The 20,737-nt window shown below is 46.9% G+C and overlaps 1 protein-coding gene across 6 annotated transcripts in view; it reads right to left on the bottom strand.

The window, feature by feature from the left end:
- FSTL4 (follistatin like 4) overlaps window positions 1-20,737 on the bottom strand; it is a 391,441-nt gene that overhangs the window by 189,525 nt on the left and 181,179 nt on the right. For 3 of the 6 annotated variants that reach the window (XM_062638106.1, XM_062638103.1, XM_062638109.1), the window contains exon 3: window positions 8,175-8,310. In XM_062638106.1, the coding sequence (XP_062494090.1) occupies window positions 8,175-8,303 (129 nt within the window). In that variant the 5' untranslated portion in view covers window positions 8,304-8,310. Of the gene's footprint in view, window positions 1-8,174; window positions 8,311-11,232; window positions 11,257-12,365; window positions 12,520-12,596; window positions 12,734-20,737 lie in introns of those variants that run through there. The other 3 variants (XM_062638104.1, XM_062638105.1, XM_062638107.1) reach the window with 3 other exon arrangements.

Raw genomic sequence — 20,737 nt, 5'->3', positions numbered from 1 at the left:
CTGGTTTGTGTTACAGGCTGCTGATTAATGCTGAATCATGGGCCCACGGATGAGCAGAACACTTCTGGAATGAAAAATCAGATTCCATTCAGAGCAAACACAGGGCGGGGGGGGGACACGCTTCATTGTGCAGAGTTAAAATACATCTACACAGAGGGAATACGCAATGTAGTACAGTGCTTGGTAACCAGAGTACTGCAAACAGATTTACTGACAGTCATTAGTGAGGGATGCGAGCAGCCAAACCGCTTTCAGGTTGTTTGGTGTCAGTGTAAATAGAATGTTTAAACATCTCTATAAAAACACATCTACATCTGTCCTGTACCCCCACAAATAACGTATTGCGCACTATACAAGGCAACAGTCTCTTCTCCCTATAAATCCCTGCTGTGGGGTGGGGGAAGGCTACGTGAGCTTCTGCTGCTGAAGCAGGAGGCCCCCACCTCCTGACCCCACTGCAGAAAGGGGCATCACAGTTAGTACTGTATTTTACTTCTGTCTCCTCTGATTGTTGTTTTTTTTTCCCCTGCATTAGGGTAATGAAAGACTTGGCTTCAACTCTCCTACAGTCAAGCAAACCCAAGTTTGCTGGACAGCCTATTTGTTGTCTTGTCTTCGGGTGCTGCTTTTGAATGTCCCTACCAAGTGAAGCCCAGAAAACGTGGAACCACCGCCACACTATTGACACCAACTGCTGTTACAATCACTTCAGCCTAGCTTCATTACACCAGTGCTCATGGGCAGTTAATCATTGTTACTTTTTAGAGCTTCATTCAAGCAAACGGGGGGGGGCAAGGTAAGACCATGTGCATGTTCCCTGTCCCTGGAAGTTCAAGGCCAGGTTGAACACAGGGACTTGGAGCAAGCTGCTCTAGTGGAAGGTGTCCCTGCCCGTGGCAGAGGGCTGGAACTGAATGAGCTTTAAGGTCCCTTCCAACATAAACCAATGTGTGATGCTGATTCCTCTCAGCTTTAGAACTACAGGCAAGACCAACTCACTGAAGGGCTAATTTCTGATTATAAAAGTGATCTATGACAACCAAGAAATTGCTGTACCGAGCAGCAAGAGCCGTTCATCACATAGAAACCTAAGTCCCCCATCTATTACTAACATCCACCTATTCTCTCCAGCCAAGGACTGAGCAGGCAGAGCAAAACAGTCATGTGGATGCTCCAACTACGTGAAGTTATTATCACAGCATGACCAAAGGGGAGGTCTTCCAGAATCAAAGCTGAACCAGGACTGCCTCTAGACAAAGCTGGTCCAGGCCTGCCTGCAGGAAGCACAGTATGAAGCAGAGCTTCCCCAAAGCTTTAGGATACCCATGGGAGTGGGGACAGGATGCAGACACACAAACAAGCTGCTCAAAGCCCTCCTCAGCTCTTGAAAAACAAGTCTAGCCTGTAGACAAGTAATGTTATCTACAGCAGGTTAAAAACATGTCATTAGGTATCTAGAATTTCTAACCATTTAATGCATGTATAGTCACATCACTAGAAGCTGCTGTGCATGATTAAAAGCAATCTATTAACCCGGATCCTACAGCCACGGACTAGACACTAAGGTGTGTGTATAATACATCCCCTCAGCAGCCTTAAATAAAAACATGCCAACCCACTGCAATGAGATGCGACATGGGACAAGGCTCCTAAAAGGCCGCTCTGAAACACACGCAGAGGCTAGCACCATCACAAATTACAGCAGCTACACAGTACTGTGTACTTGGTTTGTAAATGACAAGCAATGCACACAGACAAGCTACCAACAGGGATGGAGAAAGGACTGTTCCCTTATTTTTCCGTAACAGTTGTTCTTCCTTTTGTCCCTGCACATCCACAATTGGCCACATGCAATTTCCTGCATTCTAATTTGAAGAGAAGAGAGTGAGCACACTTTGCAAGGTTCATAATTAAACAGTCACAATTAGGCTTGAAATTGGGAAAGACAAGTTCCTGTCTGCTATTTCTACCTAGTTTTCCCTTGACTAACACCAGAGGATGAATGCTCATAAACCAGCATGCAGAGGCACACAAGCAGAAATCCCTGAGCAATAGCTCAATGTAGTATTTTAAGGTTCACATCTTTGCAGTACAGTGTCTCTCTATAGTTCTCTTTCTTTCCCAGCTTCCTCCATGTGCAAACCAGTACACACAGATTTGCATCCAGCTGTGCATTTGCCATCCTTTATGTCAGTCTCTGATCCCACAGCATGATGCCTAATATGCACCAAGTTTGGTACCAAACAGGTACCGACTGCCCTCAAGAACAGCAAACCTTGCAGTGTTTTCAGTCTCCTGCTCTTTTAAATGCAGATTTAGTCAGGAGTCCCTTAAGACCATAAGCAAAGGTTAACATAGGGGACACTGCCAAAAAAAAAGCCCTATTAATGCAGCAGATAGAAGAGATGCAGACCAGGCAACGTTTCACATCCACACGCTGCCTGTATCACTGGACTGTAGCAACCCTCTTACTTTGTGGCAGAGACTGCAGTGCTTGTGCAAGGGGATAAATCAAATTCAGCGCATGCAGAGGGCTCGTGCTGTGTCCATCACTAAATTAGATGTTACTTCTGCACACACCAAGCCTCCAGGGACCTGCTCTCAGGATCAGACCACCCGCTGTACGGTTCCTAAATACACAGCCCTGACTCATTTAGCCAATTAACAAAGAAGTGCCTGATCCTATTAACAGACCATCATCCTGGGGATATTTGCTTTCCTTTCAGAGCATGCTCTTCCTTACCTCAAGTTGGGGGGTCAAGATCATTACTCTGCCATCAGTGCAGGGCGAGGGGAGGCACTCTGTGTACAGATTGTAGTAGGTGCAGCGGTTATGAGTAACAGACAGACAATCAGGATTTTCTGTTTATGCAGCTATGCACAAAGACTATTTTCAAGATGCTAATGAGGCACAGGACATCCACTTCATCTCTTTTTTTGAGCAGGCATAAGGAAAAGAAGATAAATCGTATACTGCTGTTCAGAGAAAGCTTGCTACCAGTACAGAGGCTGGCAATTTAGATTTGTTCTGTCTGGTAGAGACACCGAGAGAAGCTCCGATGTCTCGCATCGCACAGGATCATCTGCTCGTCCATACGGCCGCTAATTGAGATGAGTGCTACATCTCTGATTTCACTCACTATTTCCAGACTTCAGATGAGAAACCCAGGTACAGCTCCATCAGTTTCCACACTGTCACAGGGAAGCTCCTGGGATGCCCGTTTTGGAAATCACAGGTTTGCAGATGTACCCTTCCTAATTGAATTAAGCAAAAACTCCCCTGCTTTATGGCAGAAAGTACTTGAAGTAGAACTACCTCCCTTCTAAAACTACCCCGACAGCTTTTAAGGGAGAGCATGCTACATTTGGAAAACAATTAGTCAATATTTAGTCTTTTAAGGTTAAGTAGCTACTGAAGAGAGCATCAGAACCACATCATAGCCAAGTCAGAACTGCCTTAGATTTATGTACAAGATGTTTTACCCTGGTCTTATTCCCTGCTTCAGGAATACACCAGCATTCCCCCATTTAAGTATGATTTTTTCCACAGCTACTCAACTGTGACAGGAGGAAAAACTTACTGAGATGTGGTTCCTGGGGTCAGTTTATGCCACATGGTCCCTGCTCTCCCCAAGGAACAGCATCCAAGTGCCAGCCACAGCACCTGAATTCAAGGTCATTAGTACCCAGGGCACCACCTAAACTGCAGGGACAGCACCTGGTGGTCCTGGCTGCTGTTAGGTGGAAGGTGATAGATCCTAGAAAGCAATACAGGACCGCAGAGTGGTGTCACACACTGCATCTTGCCACAAGCTTAAAAACAATGACAGGAACCAGGATTCTGGTTCTGTAAGGGGCTGCATACAAGAGGTTTTCACCTTTTAAGTTGTGCTATAGGTGTGTCCTGACAATCTCCAATACTTATTAGTGAGCCACATCCATGAACATAACCTAAAAGCCTTCTAACTTGATGCTGTTAGTCAAGTACACAGTACCTGCTTTGTTCCAAGGAACCCAATATGCAACTTTTCTAGTACTTCAAGCATAACAGCATCCCACAGCTATAGCATTTATTAAACCTTCTGGGTACCATCCCTTAAGATATAGCATTCATTAAACCCTCTGGGGTATTTGGGAGGGGGTAAGCGGGGTTTTATCCCAATACTATGAAAACATTCCCCAGCCCCTTGAACTGCAGATACTCTGACAACCAGCACTCAGAGCAAAGGCTTCAGGGATAGCACACTAGTTAAGATTTAGAATGGTCTACAAACAGCAATTACAGCTTGCTAGAGATACCACATCAATGCAGGTAACAAGGAGGGGATTATCATTACATACCGAAGTGATGAAAGCATAAATTTAAGTCTTGCCTCCTTTTACCTTCACTAATGTGTACGACAGGAGCAGGCTATAGCCCAGCATAGATTTGAATTCAAATCTGGTCCTGTCCTTTCCTTCCTTTCTCCAAACTGACGTACAAGCAGGAAGAGCACACACATGGCAGAGAATACATTTCTAATAATAATTCTTTAAATAAATACCAGGATATTAGATCTTCTCCTGCATATAAAAGTGATGCACTGTGCCTGTCTCACTGCAAGCTCATGCTCTGAAATCATGCTTCTAGTCGCATTAGAAGCAAAAGCTTTCATCAGAAGCATTTGCAATTTCCCACCTTGCCTCCCAAAGCCCTCCTTTCCTAGCCTGTCACATTAGGAAATAACACTTGCTGGGAGAAGGAGCACAAAATCATCCCCATGACTCCTCTGCTCCTTGAAATAACCAGCTGTGGTTTTCAGCTGCTTAAAACCTCCAAGCCCCACCTAACGAAGAGGTCAGATGATGGATAACCTACACAGCCAATACCTTCCAAATGCCAGTTAGAAAGTTATGGTACTTTTAAAACTGAGGGGTTTAACATCCATTAGCACAAAAACAAGCCTTGGTCTTTGGCATCCGTTCCTCCCAGCAGGATTTACTCCCATGATGGTTCAAACCCAGCTCCACACAAACCCATGCACAGCACTCAGGAGCTTCCAGAGCTTTCCAGCTCCCTCTGGAAGCAGCTCACGGGAAGTCTCACAACATAAAAGTGACAGCAGCGTTCTAAAACATTAATACAAACCAAGCAAGCTGCAGGTTAAATCCTAACGTTGTCCCTGTTTTAATTAGGTTTTCCATTGCACTTCATTCTACACCCATGGCACTCCAGACTGCAGGCACGTGTTTACTATTCTAATCAGGACTAAAAATAGTCCTGATTTTCTCTGGAACACCCCATAAATTTGAGAGATGGAAGGCTGAGCATCAAGAAATCATCCTATTTACATGCCATTTGTGTGTTAGAGAGTCATTTTCTCAGCCAGAAGGGCTGTACATTGCAGTCTATGGCCTCAAGACTCATTTTCCCATTATGAATGCAAAGCACAAGTGCAATAATTCCATCGCAGACCATGATGAAATCGATTTAGCAATCACAACATAAATTAAGCAGTGGTTTTGATGCCATAAACTTGTTCCTATGTAGATCACAACAAGTATCAGTGAAGGTCAGTGACCCATGCCCAAGTGCTTGCTTTGATGAAGTTCTGAGGAATTCAAGATCAGAGCACCCGTCAAATTATTTGACGTGGAAATTAACCCTTTACACATTTTTAAAGCAATTTCAGTGCCTTGCCAGGAGCTGTTCTATTTGTGATTCAGTGGTTCAAACACACGTTAATGGAACTGTGTATTAATCAAACCACAACGCTGGTAACCAGCTCCTCAGGAATAAGGAGCTGCCACCTGAACAAAGGCCAATGTCACTAGAAGATGATCTCAGGTGATGCTGTATTATTAAAAAGGTATCATGGCTAAGCTATTTCCTGAATGATAACGTAAGAACTGCTGCTTTCCTCTCAAAAGGGGATCTCAATTCCACTGACATACCCGAAAGCTCTGTTCAGGGCTTCCAGATTCATCCTGGCGTTTCGTACCCTTCCGTAACCAAACTTGTGGAACAAGCTTTCTGTACAGTTCCCTTTCAAATCTACATTATAACTTACATCCCTTGAAGCCATTTCAACTGCATTCTCTGAACATTAGAAACCTTAATGCTAAATTCTGTGCAAACCTGAACAAATGCATTTCTACCTTCGACCTTTTCACCTCCAGCAAGATCAAGTAATTGGTACAACCACTCCATGCTTTTTCAGAGGAAGACAGAATGAATTAGTGTCTTTCAAATATAATAGTTCTAAAGTTCTTGTTTGAGAAGATCATTGGGGTAATGGAATTAATTCCACAGAGTAATGCCTTCAAAAAAATCAAAACCAATACACAGTATCTGAAGGGGGCCTATAGGGATGCTGGGGAGGGACTCTTCATTAGGGACTGAAGTGACAGGACAAGGGGTAACGGGTTCAAACTGAAACAGGGGAAGTTTAGGTTGGATCTAAGGAGGAAATTCTTTCCTGTTAGGGTGGTGAGGCACTGGAATGGGTTGCCCAGGGAGGTTGGGAATGCTCCATCCCTGGCAGTGTTCAAGGCCAGGTTGGACGAGGCCTTGGGTGCCATGGTTTAGTGTGAGGTGTCCCTGCCCATGGCAGGGGGGTTGGAACTGGATGATCTTAAGGTCCTTTCCAACCCTAACTACTCTATGATTCTATGATTAGTGCAGAACGAGATCCTTCTGAATGCAAAAGCATGCAAAATATTTGGTTGCTTTTCATAAAGCAAAAGTGATCTAAGAGAATACAAGAGTTCCAGTGTACTACCTGAGTCTACACAGCAACGAAATAACAGCGGAGGTGTGGAGGGGAGCTGCTATTCCTCACTTCTACAGAGCAGAGGACGGATATTTCAAGGAAGAAGTACACTTGAGCCAGAACTTGGAGCTGCAGACCTCCAGCTCCACTGAAATGATAGCCGAGTCCTGGTAAGCAGCAAAAAGCATCTTCTTAATTGGCTTAAACTGCCTTATTGAACTAACGCACACAACTGCGGGTATTTGTAGATGGGATGTGACTGGGAGAAATGAGATTCTCCAACTAGAACAAAATCCTGAGGCTTAAATAGATCCAATTGCAGCATGAATCCATCAAGAGTTTATCATTAGCCTGGCACTGACTAATGTGTCTGCCAGTACCTAAGTGTTGTAGGCAATGGCAGCTAAAAAACAGCAGTGTCTCCTATCCCTTGCCTCCCCCATCACCTCCCACTTCCAGGCATTTGAGCAATCATTTAACAAACCTATGATAATCAGGAACTAATTAAATAGCTAAAATCGTTCCAGCATTCATTGTTTTCTTTCCATGAAAGTCACATTCCCAGATTTTTATAGCCTGATTTGCATGCCTCAGACTTCGAAATCTGAGCCTACCCACATCTGTGCAGCAAGGCACACGGTGAGCTCTGGTCCAGAAAGCCACCATCCCCATTGGGACAGCCCACACTGGACACCGATCAGAATGGGGACCTGTTTAATCCACACCACTGTAACAAAAGCCAACACTGTCACCTTCGGCACTCAAAACAGCTGCTTCTCCACTCTCATAAGCCCAGGGATGGAACGCTGAGGAGTGCATTACTGTCCTGCGTGAGGAGTCCTACCATCCCATCAGGGTCCTCTTCAGCGGGACAAAGATCCCCATCCCTCGATATGGCTCTTGGTCCCTTTCCAATTACTTTGCACTTTGCAGAGGTTCAATATCAGAGGGTCAGGAGGGGAACAATCCAGCAGTAACTTCACTGGTTCTCTCAGAACCACCTATGGCTCCATTTTCCTTTTTCTAAGCAGCAAAAAAAAAGCCCTTTTTTTAGGCTTTTTCCAGGTCTCACTTGAAGGGCCAGTGACCCAAATGAAGAGCCAGGACAAGTTTGCCAGTTTCATTTAGTGTCACTGGTCCCAACAGGGGACAGAGCAGGGAACAGAGGTCCCCAGCCCACGACAGAGCGTACCATAACGTCTTTGGGACAAACCCAGCATCTCCACCGTGGCACAGCTTCCCTCCCAGAATGATATCAAGTATACTCAGTAAGTGTAGGAGCTGCTGTTTCACTGTTTCTTCACTGACCTCCTCAGTTTAATACATGGATAAGCCCTCACTTATTTTCTGTTTTCACAGTACAGAGAGCACAAAACTAGAAGCACAGGAGTTGTAACTGCAGCAGCAGTGGGTGTACAGTACCTCTTGATGCGATCTCCCCGCATCCAAATACAGCCTTCTGCTCCTGTCTTCAGCCATCCATCCCCTCGTGAGCAGCAGGGAAACCCCAAGCAATACAAGAGACAACCAAAAGCTTCTTGATCTCATCATTTCACGTCTGTTGAAAACAAGAGAACAGTCAGAAAGCAGTCATTGCACAACAAAACCCAGCTCAGATTCAGTAACAAGGCCGAAGCTCCAGGTGATGGAGCCCATCCACGCTAGGGCAGTGTCAATGGAGCTCTGCAGACTCCCAAAGAACACGCAGCAAAACGCTCATCTTCCTGCCTTGCACTCATCAGTGCTCTGGCAATGAATTCCCACATTACAGCATCTTTGTGAAACACTTACCCCAAAACTAACCCCTGCAGGATGCATTGTTCCCAGTCTTCTACCACAAAGCACCCGCAGAAACAGAGCCCTGGGATTTCTGAATCTAACTACAGTATCCAAAAGCAAACCACAGCAAAACGCGGTACTGTGGCACCGAGAAGGCTAAAGGATGACTTTATCCCATCTCCAGAACCCCCAGCAGCACAGGGTCGCTCCTACTGAGGACTCATTCTCAGCAGACCTTCAGGAAAGCCCCAGGCACCTCCATTCGCTTCTTTGACCACTGGAGAAACCATAGAAATACCCTTATTCCCCTCACTTGGAAGATGCCACTGTCTCAAGCAGATGCCCCCTCATTAGGCTACACTTGAGTCTGCAAGACCAGCCAGGGTCCGAGCTGAGCCCCAAGACACAAGAATAGCCATTTCCTCCCTTAGATGGCCACAGAACCCATGAAGACTTGCATGGCCCATCCCTGGAAATCCTCAAGGCCAGGTTGGATGGGGCTTGGAGCAACCTGCTCCAGTGGAAGATGTCCCTGCCCATGGCAGGGACTTGGGACTGGATGAGCTTGAAGGTCCCTTCAACCCAAACCAGTCTGGGATTCTATGATTTCTACAGCATGCAAGTGACAGGCTGCTGCTTGGTTTGAGCTATATACATTAGCAAGGCAAGTTACCTGCTAACATCAAAATTAAACCTAGATTAATTAAGTCCCCATGACATACCTTATATCTTGACAGGACACATTTTACAGTGTTTTCACGCCAGGTATGTGTGCAGCTGCATCACTATTCATTTTGGAGCCATGACCATTTACACCAGCTCCAACTCGGTCTCAGGTACTTTGTCTGCCTAACACAGCATCACCACATGCCCATGCAGCCCAGGCACTGCTTTTCCCCAGCGCGCATATAAACACCCTGAATTGAGAGCACTCAGGATGAAATCAACATTTATTAGGCTTTCTAAATTCCAATTAGAAAGCTCAGTGTTGCTGGGGCTACAAATAAATGTTTAATAACCCAGAGTCACTCTATCAATAAGTGACAAGTACATTGTTACGTTACGAATCGCTCCCGCACAGCAAGGCTGCTCCTCGTGGTTTTTATGGAGGTATTTTGTATGCTCCGTTGATACCCTCACAGCAAACAACTCTTTCACTTTGCAGTTCCAGAGACCTCTGACTCGTACCCTGCTTGAAATGGCAATCCTACCGCACAACAAGGGACCAGCTACTTTCATGTGTATTTAGTAAATAACCAACTGCTTGAAAACATGATGGTGTTTGGATTAGGATGATTATAACACCAATGAAGCTGAAAGGGCAGCCTCTACCACTAGAAAACTCTGGCTGGTTTATAAATGGGATTTGTAGAACATCTTTCTCTAGTCAGTTTAGAAATCGCTTACTTTTATTGCATGCTGACTGACAATACACTAATTGCTCTCACTCACAGTAAAACGGGACTCACTAAAACACGTTATATATCTGAATAGCCTAAACCAAGCAACAAATGTACACTGTAAATACCAAGTGAGGGTTAAGCCTGAAATCATACAGCATTTTCATGCTACTCGGCATCCTAAACCACAGCTCAGCATCGCCTTAACCTGAGCTAGGAGGAAGGCTCATTGCAGAACCTGGTCTGCAGCTGCATCACACCATACAGCTACCAGAGTCAAGAGAAAGAGTCTAACTGATGGAACAGATCTGGACCACCGCTGTAAACTCAGACGAGTTTTACTACCCCATTTCCTCTCTTCACCTGAAGAAGGGACAGATTTGGAGCCTGCACAGACAGCACTGCCCAGGTAAATCACACACATGGCAACGTCTGCATAAAACAAGTAATTCCACTCAAGAAACAAATGAGCAATATTGGTGGCTGAAGACTAGAGGTCTCCCAAGAGCTGGGGTGGAGGGGGGACCTATCACACACCTCCTGACCTTACTGCACGAGCAGGGAAGCAGAGTTTAATCTGCCCTGTAATGCAGAAACTGGGGATTGCAATGCAGATGCTGGGAAGCAAAGCTGAGCATCACATCCATTTGTGACACGTTTCCTTCAGCTTCAGGGGAGTGATTGCCAAAGCAGTTTTGGCTCTTAGGTCAAAGATGATACTATGCAAAGACTAAGAGTTCACCTACAGGCTGGGGTTTCTTCCTCTGAGCTAGAGCACTGTTACAGCCCTCCTCGCAGCCAGCGCCGCTTTACCTCCCAAAAGCAGTTTTTTATCTGAGGAAGCTCAAGCACAAAGGCTCCTGCATACAGCACCCAGACTGGCTCCTGCACACAGCACCCAAACATACAGACTGGCAGCATCCCACTGCCAAAGACACAAGCACAAGGTTTAGAGCAAATGTTTTAAGCTAAAAGGGTCACCTTGGAACAGAAACAGGACCTTGCCCATTTGAGTGGAGAAAACTGTTTAAAGCACTTCCATGACATGCAATAGGAGCTGCCAAGCAGGCAGATTACTGTAAAGATCCCATAACTTTTTCCTCCATGATACAGAAGCATTAAGAATTCGGTTATGGTGGCTAATAAAAGGAAAGAATTTGCCAAAAGCTTTTATTTGGGTTGGTTTGGGGGCTACTTAAATTGCAGCTTATTTTTAGCTTAGGGAAATTACTAGCTCACAACAGCCTTTAGTGATCTCCAACAAGCCTCGCATTAGAATGAAAAAGGTTGAACTCAATTACCTGAAGTTATGGCTGCTGCTACAGCAAGAGGAAAGCTTTCAGACCAAACCCTTCACTCTGTCAAACCAGCTCTTGTAGCATCAGGTAAGAATCTGGTCCTCAGTTCCTCTGCCATCAACTGTTTCAACTGCTTCAGCCTTGTCTAAACAGCACTTTTATGACCTGTAAAATAATTCTGATGATGATAATTTCTTATTGAGTGCTACAAGTGCTACAAAATTAAGGAGAAAAATCCTTTTGAAGCTAACCTTTCAGCAAGACATAAGGAAGTCAAACAATTCCACCAGCTCTCCCCAGTATCCTAGACAAATTACTCAAAGTTTTGATGCATTAAGAACTCATTGGAACCAGCTGTGATGTTTAAGTACAAACCCAACATTCCATTTGAGCAAAAGCATATTTAAGCACATTTCACTTGATCTTTCAATTCTCCAAGCCACTTCAATGCTCCTACAAGAAACGCAGGGAACACCAATCCAGCAGGGATGAAGGACTGCCAAGAAGCCCCTAAACCTCACAGGTATTAATCTTTGCTCTCAAGGCTGCCTCCGTGACTCTTGTGTGTTTCAATCACAGCTCTGCTCTCAGGTTATGCTTACAGAAGTCCCAACCATCCCTCCCGTTGGCACCACGGGAAAGCCGTTTATTTCCACGCCGCAGCAGCATGTGAGGCCAGCCGGGAAGGAGCGCGGTACCTCCGATAAACTAAAGCACCCCATAAACTAAAGCACCCGATAAACTAACGTATCTGATCAAACCCTAACCCTTTCTGCTGCCGCTGCCCACGGACCGGGGCGCGCAGCGGGGCCCGACGGGCGCCCCGCGGGCACGGCCGCCTGCACCACGGCGCCCCCCAGCGGTAGCGGAGGGAAAAGCCGGCGCCTCTCGCGACCGCGGCGGGACGCGCTGCCCGGCTCCGTGCCCCACCGACGGCGGCAGCGCCACGGCCCCGGCAAAGGCGGGGGTAAAAGGGGCGACCCCCGCGCTGCCCTCCGCATCCAAGGGGCTGGAGCCGCGTCCGCCCCACGGGCGGCATTTCCACCTATTGCCCCCCCAGTCGGGATTGGGGGGGGGGGGGAGGCGGCATCCCCCTAAGCCCGTCCGTCCCTCCCCGCCCCACGGCGGGCGCCCACCTGTTACCGCGCCCGGATGGGGGAGTCCGCGGGAGGCGGCGGCAGCGGCGGCATCCGGAGCCCCGAGCGCTGCGCTCACTCGCGGAGCGGAAAGCAGCGCGGTTCCCACGGGCGCGCTCCCCGCAGCCCGGGCGGGGACGGCAGCGCTCCGGTCCGCAGGGCGCGGAGCGGCAGCGGAGCCCCTCGGTGCAGCAGAGCCCGGGGCGGGGAGCGCTGCCCCGCGGCACTCACCTGGGGCCGGGAGCGGGGCGGCTCGGAGGGGCCCGGACGGGCACGGAAGAGGCTGAGTCCGCGGCGCGGGCCGGGGCCGGCCCTATTTGTGCTCTCTGGGCCGGAGCCGCCTGACGTCAGCGCCGCATTTGCATATTCCACCCAATCGCCAACACCTGTGCGGGGACGGCGGGACCGCCCCCTCGGGGCAAGTGGGGGGGGCGTCGTCGAGGCAGCGCTGGGGGTGCGGGCAGCGCGGCAGGGACACGGTGGGGCTCGGGGTCCCCGTTGGAGCATCCCTGTATGTGTGTGCCAGAGGTGCGCGGCTGGGAGCGCAGCGCAAACACCCCCGAGGGGGTGGGCACCCCTCGATCTCACACACACACACACCCCTATGCCCGTGAGAGCCGCTGCGACGGAGCTGCTCCGGACTGGGCGAGACGAGGCCGCTGCCGTGCACGGTGCGGGGTGACCCCACGGGGAACCGAGTTTTCCCCACAGCCCACCTCTGAGGGCTCCCCACATCGAAGATGTCTCGTTTTCACAGCCCCCTGGTCCGACAGAGAGGCAAACGCTGCCTTTCGTTCATTCGTGCTTTCTTTCATCCTCCCTACCCTTCACCATCGCGTCTGGTTTCAAAAAGGAAGGATGATAAAAGTCAATATAACAATTTCTCATTTATCCTTTAAAAAAGGGCTGGGTGTTTACGGGAGAAGGACAAAGGGGACTTGGGGTGTTTGGCTTCAAAGGCTGCGAGAAGGGTGAGGCACAAACTGGACATACCCACAGGCAATGGATGTAACCCCAGCATTTGACCCAGGGGATGAGTGATCTAAACGACCCGAGAAAACACACAAATTGTTGGTGTTTCTTCAATAAGGAAACTATAATTCAGCTGAATCCTCCTGATTTGAATGGAATTTGTCATTGGCTTTAGCATGGAAAGGACAGGAACCCCTAGTCTGGGTGTTTAAAAAGGCAGAGGCTACCCCAAGAAACAGGGTCTAGCCCAGAAGGAAATGTTCTTATTGAAAAATCATTGCACAGAATTAAGCAGGAAGTTGCAGAAGAGGCTCCCCCATGACAATAAGCTTTCTTTTTTTAAAAAATTATATATAAAAGAAATCAATTCTTTTGTATTCCTTATTTTCTTTGCAGGAAACACCAGCGGTCACACAGGTTGGCTCGACAGAATCTGTCACACCTTTAGTTCGTAGAATCATAGAATAGTTAGGGTTGGAAAGGACCTTAAGATCATCCAGTTCCAATCCCCCTGCCATGGGCAGGGACACTTCACACTAAACCATGGCACCCAAGGCTCTGTCCAACCTGGCCTTGAACACTGCCAGGGATGGAGCATTCACAACCTCCCTGGGCAACCCATTCCAGTGCCTCAGCACCCTCACAGGAAAGAATTTCCTCCTTATATCCAATCTAAACTTCCCCTGTTTCAGTTTTAACCCGTTACCCCTTGTCCTGTCACTGCAGTCCCTAATGAAGAGTCCCTCCCCAGCATCACTATAGCCCCCTTCAGATACTGGAATGCTGCCTCGTTCTGCCCCGTTCAACGCAGCACCTCTGAAATACAGAGCTTATTATAGCCAAACAAAGGCTTGTGGGGACCCTTGGAGTGTTTTTTTTCTCTGGTTTTCCTTCTTTGGGCAGGAAATGATCTGAATTGGCTGATTTAAGGTTTGGATTCAAAAATGAAGTCACAAATGGAATAAAGCAGGGAGTATTCACTGCGTCCTAAGAGAAGAAATGAGTGTGTATTTCACAGCTGGCCCATCGGTTTGAGAGGTCTGAGGTTTTAAAGGAATCAAGCTGAAACCTAATCGAAGACAAACACATTATCTTCAATGAGATCTTTTCCCTGAGGGAAGAAATCGGGAATCATTTCAGTGGAGACAACTCTTCCCCATTTCCCAAAGGGAAGGAAGAAAAACCTTGCCACTTACCAGCATCATTCATTCTGTGGAAATAGGTCTGTGCTGTCAATTCGACGTATTTAGGAATCTCTCTGTATGTCTTAAAGACAGGCATAAACATGAGATGCATTGGTAGGCATCTGAAGTATTTGCACTGCCCGTTTGTTCCTATCCAGGCATGCTGGAGGATAAGGATCGGGAGCCAGGAGGCAATCATGTTCCTCCATCACCACCAGCTTGCTGGGTGATACCTGCCATAATACATTGGTAGCAACAGGCGCATTTTGCTCATTTTACATCACTGACACAGTTCTGACTGCTCAGCCTGGAGCTGCCGTGCTTCTGTGTGACCCCAGAAGGGCTTGACCTGCCGCCTTCATGCCATGCATCTTGACACCTCAATAAGGAGCGTAAAGCTCTTCCATCCCTGGCAGTGCTCAAGGCCAGGTTGGATACAGGGGCTTGGAGCAACCTGCTCCAGTGGAAGGTGTCCCTGACCACAGCAGAGGGTTGGGACTGGATGAGCTTTAAGGTCTCTTCACACCCAAACCAGTGTGTGATTAAAAGCAAATGGCAGGCACCCTCCTTGCACCCTCCAGCCAGCTCAAACGCTTTCAATCTGTCCTAAGGCCCTTCCAAATCCCAGTGGTATCCTAGTGCATCCCAAGGGGTGTTTTCGAAAGGATGCTATGGGAACTTTGCTGTTCCCCCCTACACTGCTTCACCCACCTGCATAGGCTGGGCAAAGCAAACAGCAGGAGCAATAAACTGAGCAGGCTGGCAATGAAAAACTGGTAAATTCCTCATCTTCAGGGCTGGATGAGTTTGAAGCAAAATAATTGTTGCTTTCTTTTGAGCTGGGAATTGGAGAAGCCAAAAAAAAACAGTGACTGGAGTGAGAAGGAAAAGAAAAACGGATGATTTTAAAGACAGACTTGAGGAGCAGAAGATTCTCATACAGAGAAAGGGGGAAAACAAGCCTGCAGCTGTATTGTTTTTTCATGAAAACACAGGATAACCTGTTCACTGAAATAAGACTGAAGCAGCTCCCCCTTCCCTCAGTTAAAAAGATATGTGAAAGCAAGAAAACCCTGGAAGTTTGGAGGAATGGAAGCTGCAAGTGACAATGTGTTCAATATGACACGGGAAGATCAGAGGGCTGTGAAGAGAGACGTGGGCCTGTCCCATACTCATGTACATCGGAGAGAGGAGCTGGAAACATGCAACCTGCTGTCAGCTTTGACTGATGCGACCTCAGTCTGTTTGAATGGGAACTGAATTGATGGGAAATTTCAGTTGGATTGATGGGGAATTTCAAACAGCTCGGGAAGGCAGCTCCATGTCACTGAAGACACAGCGGCATTCAAGGGTGACCACAGCAGTTAGGGTAAGGGAAAGAGCTTTGAAGAACAGATGGTCCCCTCTTGTTGTAAATAAAGAACAGCACCACCACGACAGAGCAATGCACATAGCCGAGCCTCCCTGATTTCAACCAGCAAAGGAAGTAACTGGAAACCACCCGAGCTATCCAAAGCACTTCCAAAACCTGGTAAGAGCGATGTTCAGAAGAGGAAGACAAGGTTTTCTCTTTGAAAACTCCAACTTTGAATGACAGCAAATCACCCACTTGCCCCCTTTGATAGCTAAACACAGTCATTAAACATGAGTTTTTAAAGGAACATTGTATTCACTGGAAACGAGAAGCGCAGGGAGTAATAGGACAACAAGATTCACGCTCATCACTTCCAGTTATTTGAACCAAGAGCCTAAATCAGACCTGATTAAAATAGGGACTCAAAACCAGATTCAACCACAACCAGAGATATTAAACAAATACAAATGTGACAAGAGTCATGATGCAATTATTAGGAGTCCATCTTTTAATTGCTCATTAAGATGACTGTGTGTATCTTTGCCTACATACATTTAGCAAAGCCTTTTCGCTTTGACAGCGCATAAAATTATCCATACCAACTGTATATCTCTTACTTTTTATGTCAGCTTCAGAACTGCCAGTTTTTCATTATCCTTTTGGTCACAAATTAATAAGGAGGAACAAATTTAATAGCAGCCTCAAACGTTTGGAGATTGTGTCAGCTTTGTGTATCTGTGCCAGCTAAATTACCATTTATTTCTGCTTCAATTTAATGTGGTCATCTTCATACAAACACACAACGTATTTAAAGCCTGCTCTCAGGGAACAGCGTTAGTGCGCCGAGGGGCTGCTCTGAAAAGCTGACATGGAGCTCAGCCTTGAGCTTTTCTAACCCCATCACTCCACTTCAGACGCAGCAAATGCACAGGGCCAAGGTCAAGAGCTGCAAACACACAAGAGTTTTTGGTGGGTGCCGTTCTCCTGTGGGAGATGGGATGTCTATGGATGAGCCACTGCAGCAGTGGCACCTCCTTCGGGTGGTCAAAATGGGTCAAGGACCAGCCCTAAGTAGGTGCTGCCCTTGGGGACCTGTCCTTCTCTGTCTTCATCACGTTTTAGTACGTGATTGCTCTGTTTGGCAAACGGCCCCAGATGCTGGATCGCAGCGCTTCATCCCTGCCTTTGCAGCTGTGAGCTCCAAATAATCAAAAAATACACTGTAAAAGGTGTTTTCTACCAAAGGAAATGCTAAAGGTAGAAACAGGAGTTTGATTCATTTCACAGCTGTAGTCTGTTTTGATTTGTTCCTAATTTTCTACGCTGCTGCTTCCAATTTGATAGTGTCTGGGCCTCAGATGACAATGAGAATGGGATAACAGATGATGAGCTCAAAATACTGAACACAATCATACTCGCCCTACGTGTACCCACAATCAATATGTCACTTTGAGGAAGGAACCATCAGCCACTGGGCAAAGTTTGGAATAGAAAATGCCACAGGAACTCAAGGCACGTTTCTTATTTCTTAGTTGTCAGAGCAGCTGGCTTGTGGCTGTGTATGGGACATGTGGAGGGTTTAAATAAGTAGCCCCAGAAACCTGAATTAAAATGGATGTGGCAACTTTCAGTGGGTTTAAATAAGTAGCCCCAGAAACCTGAATTAAAATGGATGTGGCAACTTTCAGTGGGTTTAAATAAGTAGCCCCAGAAACCTGAATTAAAATGGATGTGGTGACTTTCAGTGGGTTCCTTCATCACTCTGAGAACCCAAATGCTCAAGCTTAACTGTGGGCTAATGGAGGCACCAGCATGAACAGGTCCCATGGCCACTGACTGAGCTTGTGGCTTGGGGAAAAGCACCCATTTTCCTCAGTTTACCCATCCCTGAATTTTTTTTGGTCTGTTCTCCCACATGCACGAGAGCCCATCAGAAATGACGGACAGGCTGGATGTGGTTCTGAGCAATCTGATCTAGTTCAGCCTGCAGAAGAGAAGGCTGCGTGGAGACCTCAGAGCAGCCTTCCAGTATCTGAAGGGGGGCTATAGGGATGCTGGGGATGAACTATTCATTAAGGACTGCAGTGACAGGACAAGGGGTAACAGGTTAAAACTTAAACAGGGGAAGTTTAGATTGGATATAAGGAGGAAATTCTTTCCTGTGAGGGTGGTGAGGCACTGGAATGGGTTGCCCAGGGAGGCTGTGAATGCTCCATCCCTGGCAGTGTTCAAGGCCAGGTTGGACAGAGCCTTGGGTGCCATGGTTTAGTGTGAGGTGTCCCTGCCCATGGCAGGGGGGTTGGAACTGGATGATCTTCAGGTCCTTTCCAACCTTAACTATTCTATGATTCTATGTCCCTGCTCATTACAGGGCGGTTGGACTAGATGAGCTTTGAAGGTCCCTTCCAACCCAAACCATTCTATGACAGTGTTTGTCTGAAGACGAGAAAGCACTGTGCTCCATAGGCACGGATAACAATAATGTATTTATATTTTTTCCTAAGGTCCTTGGCTATTTATATGGACAGCTAAGTCATAAGAAAGTCTTGGTGCACATTCTGGAGCATGTGGTGATCTTTCAAGCTTGTTTCAAGAGGAAGCTGAAAGCGAGGACCTTTCTCAGAGCTGTTATGACAGAGCAGCCAAGCAGGTGCTTGGTCAGAGGGACAGGACATCTAATCCCTGTGCCAGAGAGATGCAGATGGATGAAACAGGTGAAGATGAGAGAATACACACCAAAGCCGAAGTAAAACCAGCAAGAAATGTGAGCCTGGCTCATGTGAAACATGTGAAAGGTTTCTAAAGCGACTTCGCACCATCAGTTAAATACATTTTACACTGTGCCTGTGTGTATCTACACTGTATATCAAGAAACACACATGAGCAAGGGTGAATTTGCTACAGATTCCTTAAATTGCCTCTGCAGACAGATGGGCAGCACGCAGGCTGGGAGGGAGCAGGAGCAAGGAGGACGTCGTTCGTCAAGCAAAATTAAGCAATGGAAATGGCACCATCAGCGCTAAGAAAGACAAACCCCTGCAAAGCACGAGCCGGGCTCGGTTCTAACAGCAATTAAATGATTTAGAACAAGACTCTGATCGTTTACCATTTTTAAAGGTGAAAGGTGTGATTTTGGTAATACCTTAAAATTAAAAGGCCATCCACTCCATCTCTAAAACGATGGTTTCTCTCCTGGAAGACTTATCTCATTGTCAGTCCATTAGCAGCCAGCCAGAACCCATCCATACAAAAATAATTGGCTATTGATATATGGTAATGCTAAAAAGTTATTCTTATTTTTGTTCGTTGCCACAGAAAGATGTCCTCTCTCGCCTCCCCTTTCAATCATTATAAATGCTACTGTGGGAAACAAAAAACACTCTTCTGAGATAGATTAAGATCTGCTTCACAAATAAATACACTTTATCACTAAGAGAAGAGGCAAGTGTCACTGGTATGGAGTGTTTTATACACAGTAGAGACCACTTACACTGGAATTTTCCCCTCATGGTAAATTAATGTCACTGGCTCTGCCCAGTCCCCTTGGCACGAGCAGGGTCCAATGCAGGATCTGTACCTGACAGTGAGACACTGGCACAGGGTGCCCAGAGAAGCTGTGGCTGCCCCATCCCTGGCAGTGTTCAAGGCCAGGTTGGACACAGGGGCTTGGAGCAAGCTGCTCCAGTGGAAGGGGTCCCTGCCCGTGGCAGGGGTTGGAGCTGGGTGAGCCTTAAAGCCCCTTCAATCCAAAGCAGTCTGGGATTCTATGACACATGTGAAGAATGGGCTCTGGACCACAGCATCAACCCCTCCTTTTCCCTTGACCATAGTGAGCTAGAAAGGGGTGAAAGGATGGACTACCAGAGAGGGACAGCACCCACTGCTCTCCTCAGGGACTGACATCCCATCTTCCCCTTTGCCCAGAAAAACATCACATCCTGCACACCGCAGTGGTACCCAAACAGCAGCTCCCACCACTACCACCAGCCACTGGGGCCTGTCAGATGTTATTTGTGCTCAGGCTGGGAAGTTTGTGCTCAGGCTGTTAAAGCTGCAACAAGCCAGTGGCAGATGCTGCACTTGCCAGCTAAGCACCCCTCAAGAATAGCTAATAAAACCAGAGGACATTAGGCTTCGCAACGCTGTATTTTAAAGATAAAGAGCCTCTGGTTGGAATCATGCTAAGATCTTTACTTTCTTGTGGACAGCTATTTGGCTGCTCTGTACCATAATTGTGAGCTGAACTGAAACAAGAAGCTGTAAAACTCAGGCTGGGTGATACACAGGGAGAGGCAAATGGCACAACAGAGAAAGCAGGGAAATAACTGAGCTTGACAGAGAATTTTGGGACCACAGTTTGAGTCAGCAGTCAAAATTCCTCATGCTTAAGGCTCAAACACGCACCAACGAGAAAGCAAAGTGTTGAATGGCTTTAACAAATCTGTCTTGGGATCTTGTGTAGCCCTCAATTTTGGGTTGGTTTGCCTTATTTACAGCCATTCACTTCTAACAGCTGTTGATAAAATGTTTCAAGGAATAAAAAATTAACTTAGATTTGTTCTGGCTGCTTATGGGGTTGTTTTTCCCCATCTATTTTTCTTCTTTGGCCAGATTTCTACTGTAACTCTTCCAACACAAACAGGTTTGGTTGCTTTTCGGATTTTGTTAGAAGCATACCGCTCTTAGTAGCTGCTATACTGAGTCTATGTTATCCCTTTAGCAACAGCCTCTCCTGCAGTAAAAGGAAATGCATTTTTTCTCTTGTCTCTTACTGTCCAGAATTCCTCTTGGCTATTACAGTCGTCAGTGTTTAGTATTAAATCATTTCCCTGCCAACTCATTGTAATCAAATCTTCCACAGA

This window comes from Pezoporus occidentalis, unplaced genomic scaffold (assembly GCF_034315485.1).
Source record: "Pezoporus occidentalis ecotype Australia unplaced genomic scaffold, CSIRO_AGI_Poc_V1 ctg55, whole genome shotgun sequence".
Lineage (NCBI taxonomy): Eukaryota > Metazoa > Chordata > Aves > Psittaciformes > Psittacidae > Pezoporus > Pezoporus occidentalis.
Note: the sequence above shows the minus strand (reverse complement) of the source record. Positions and strands in the feature narration are given on the sequence as shown.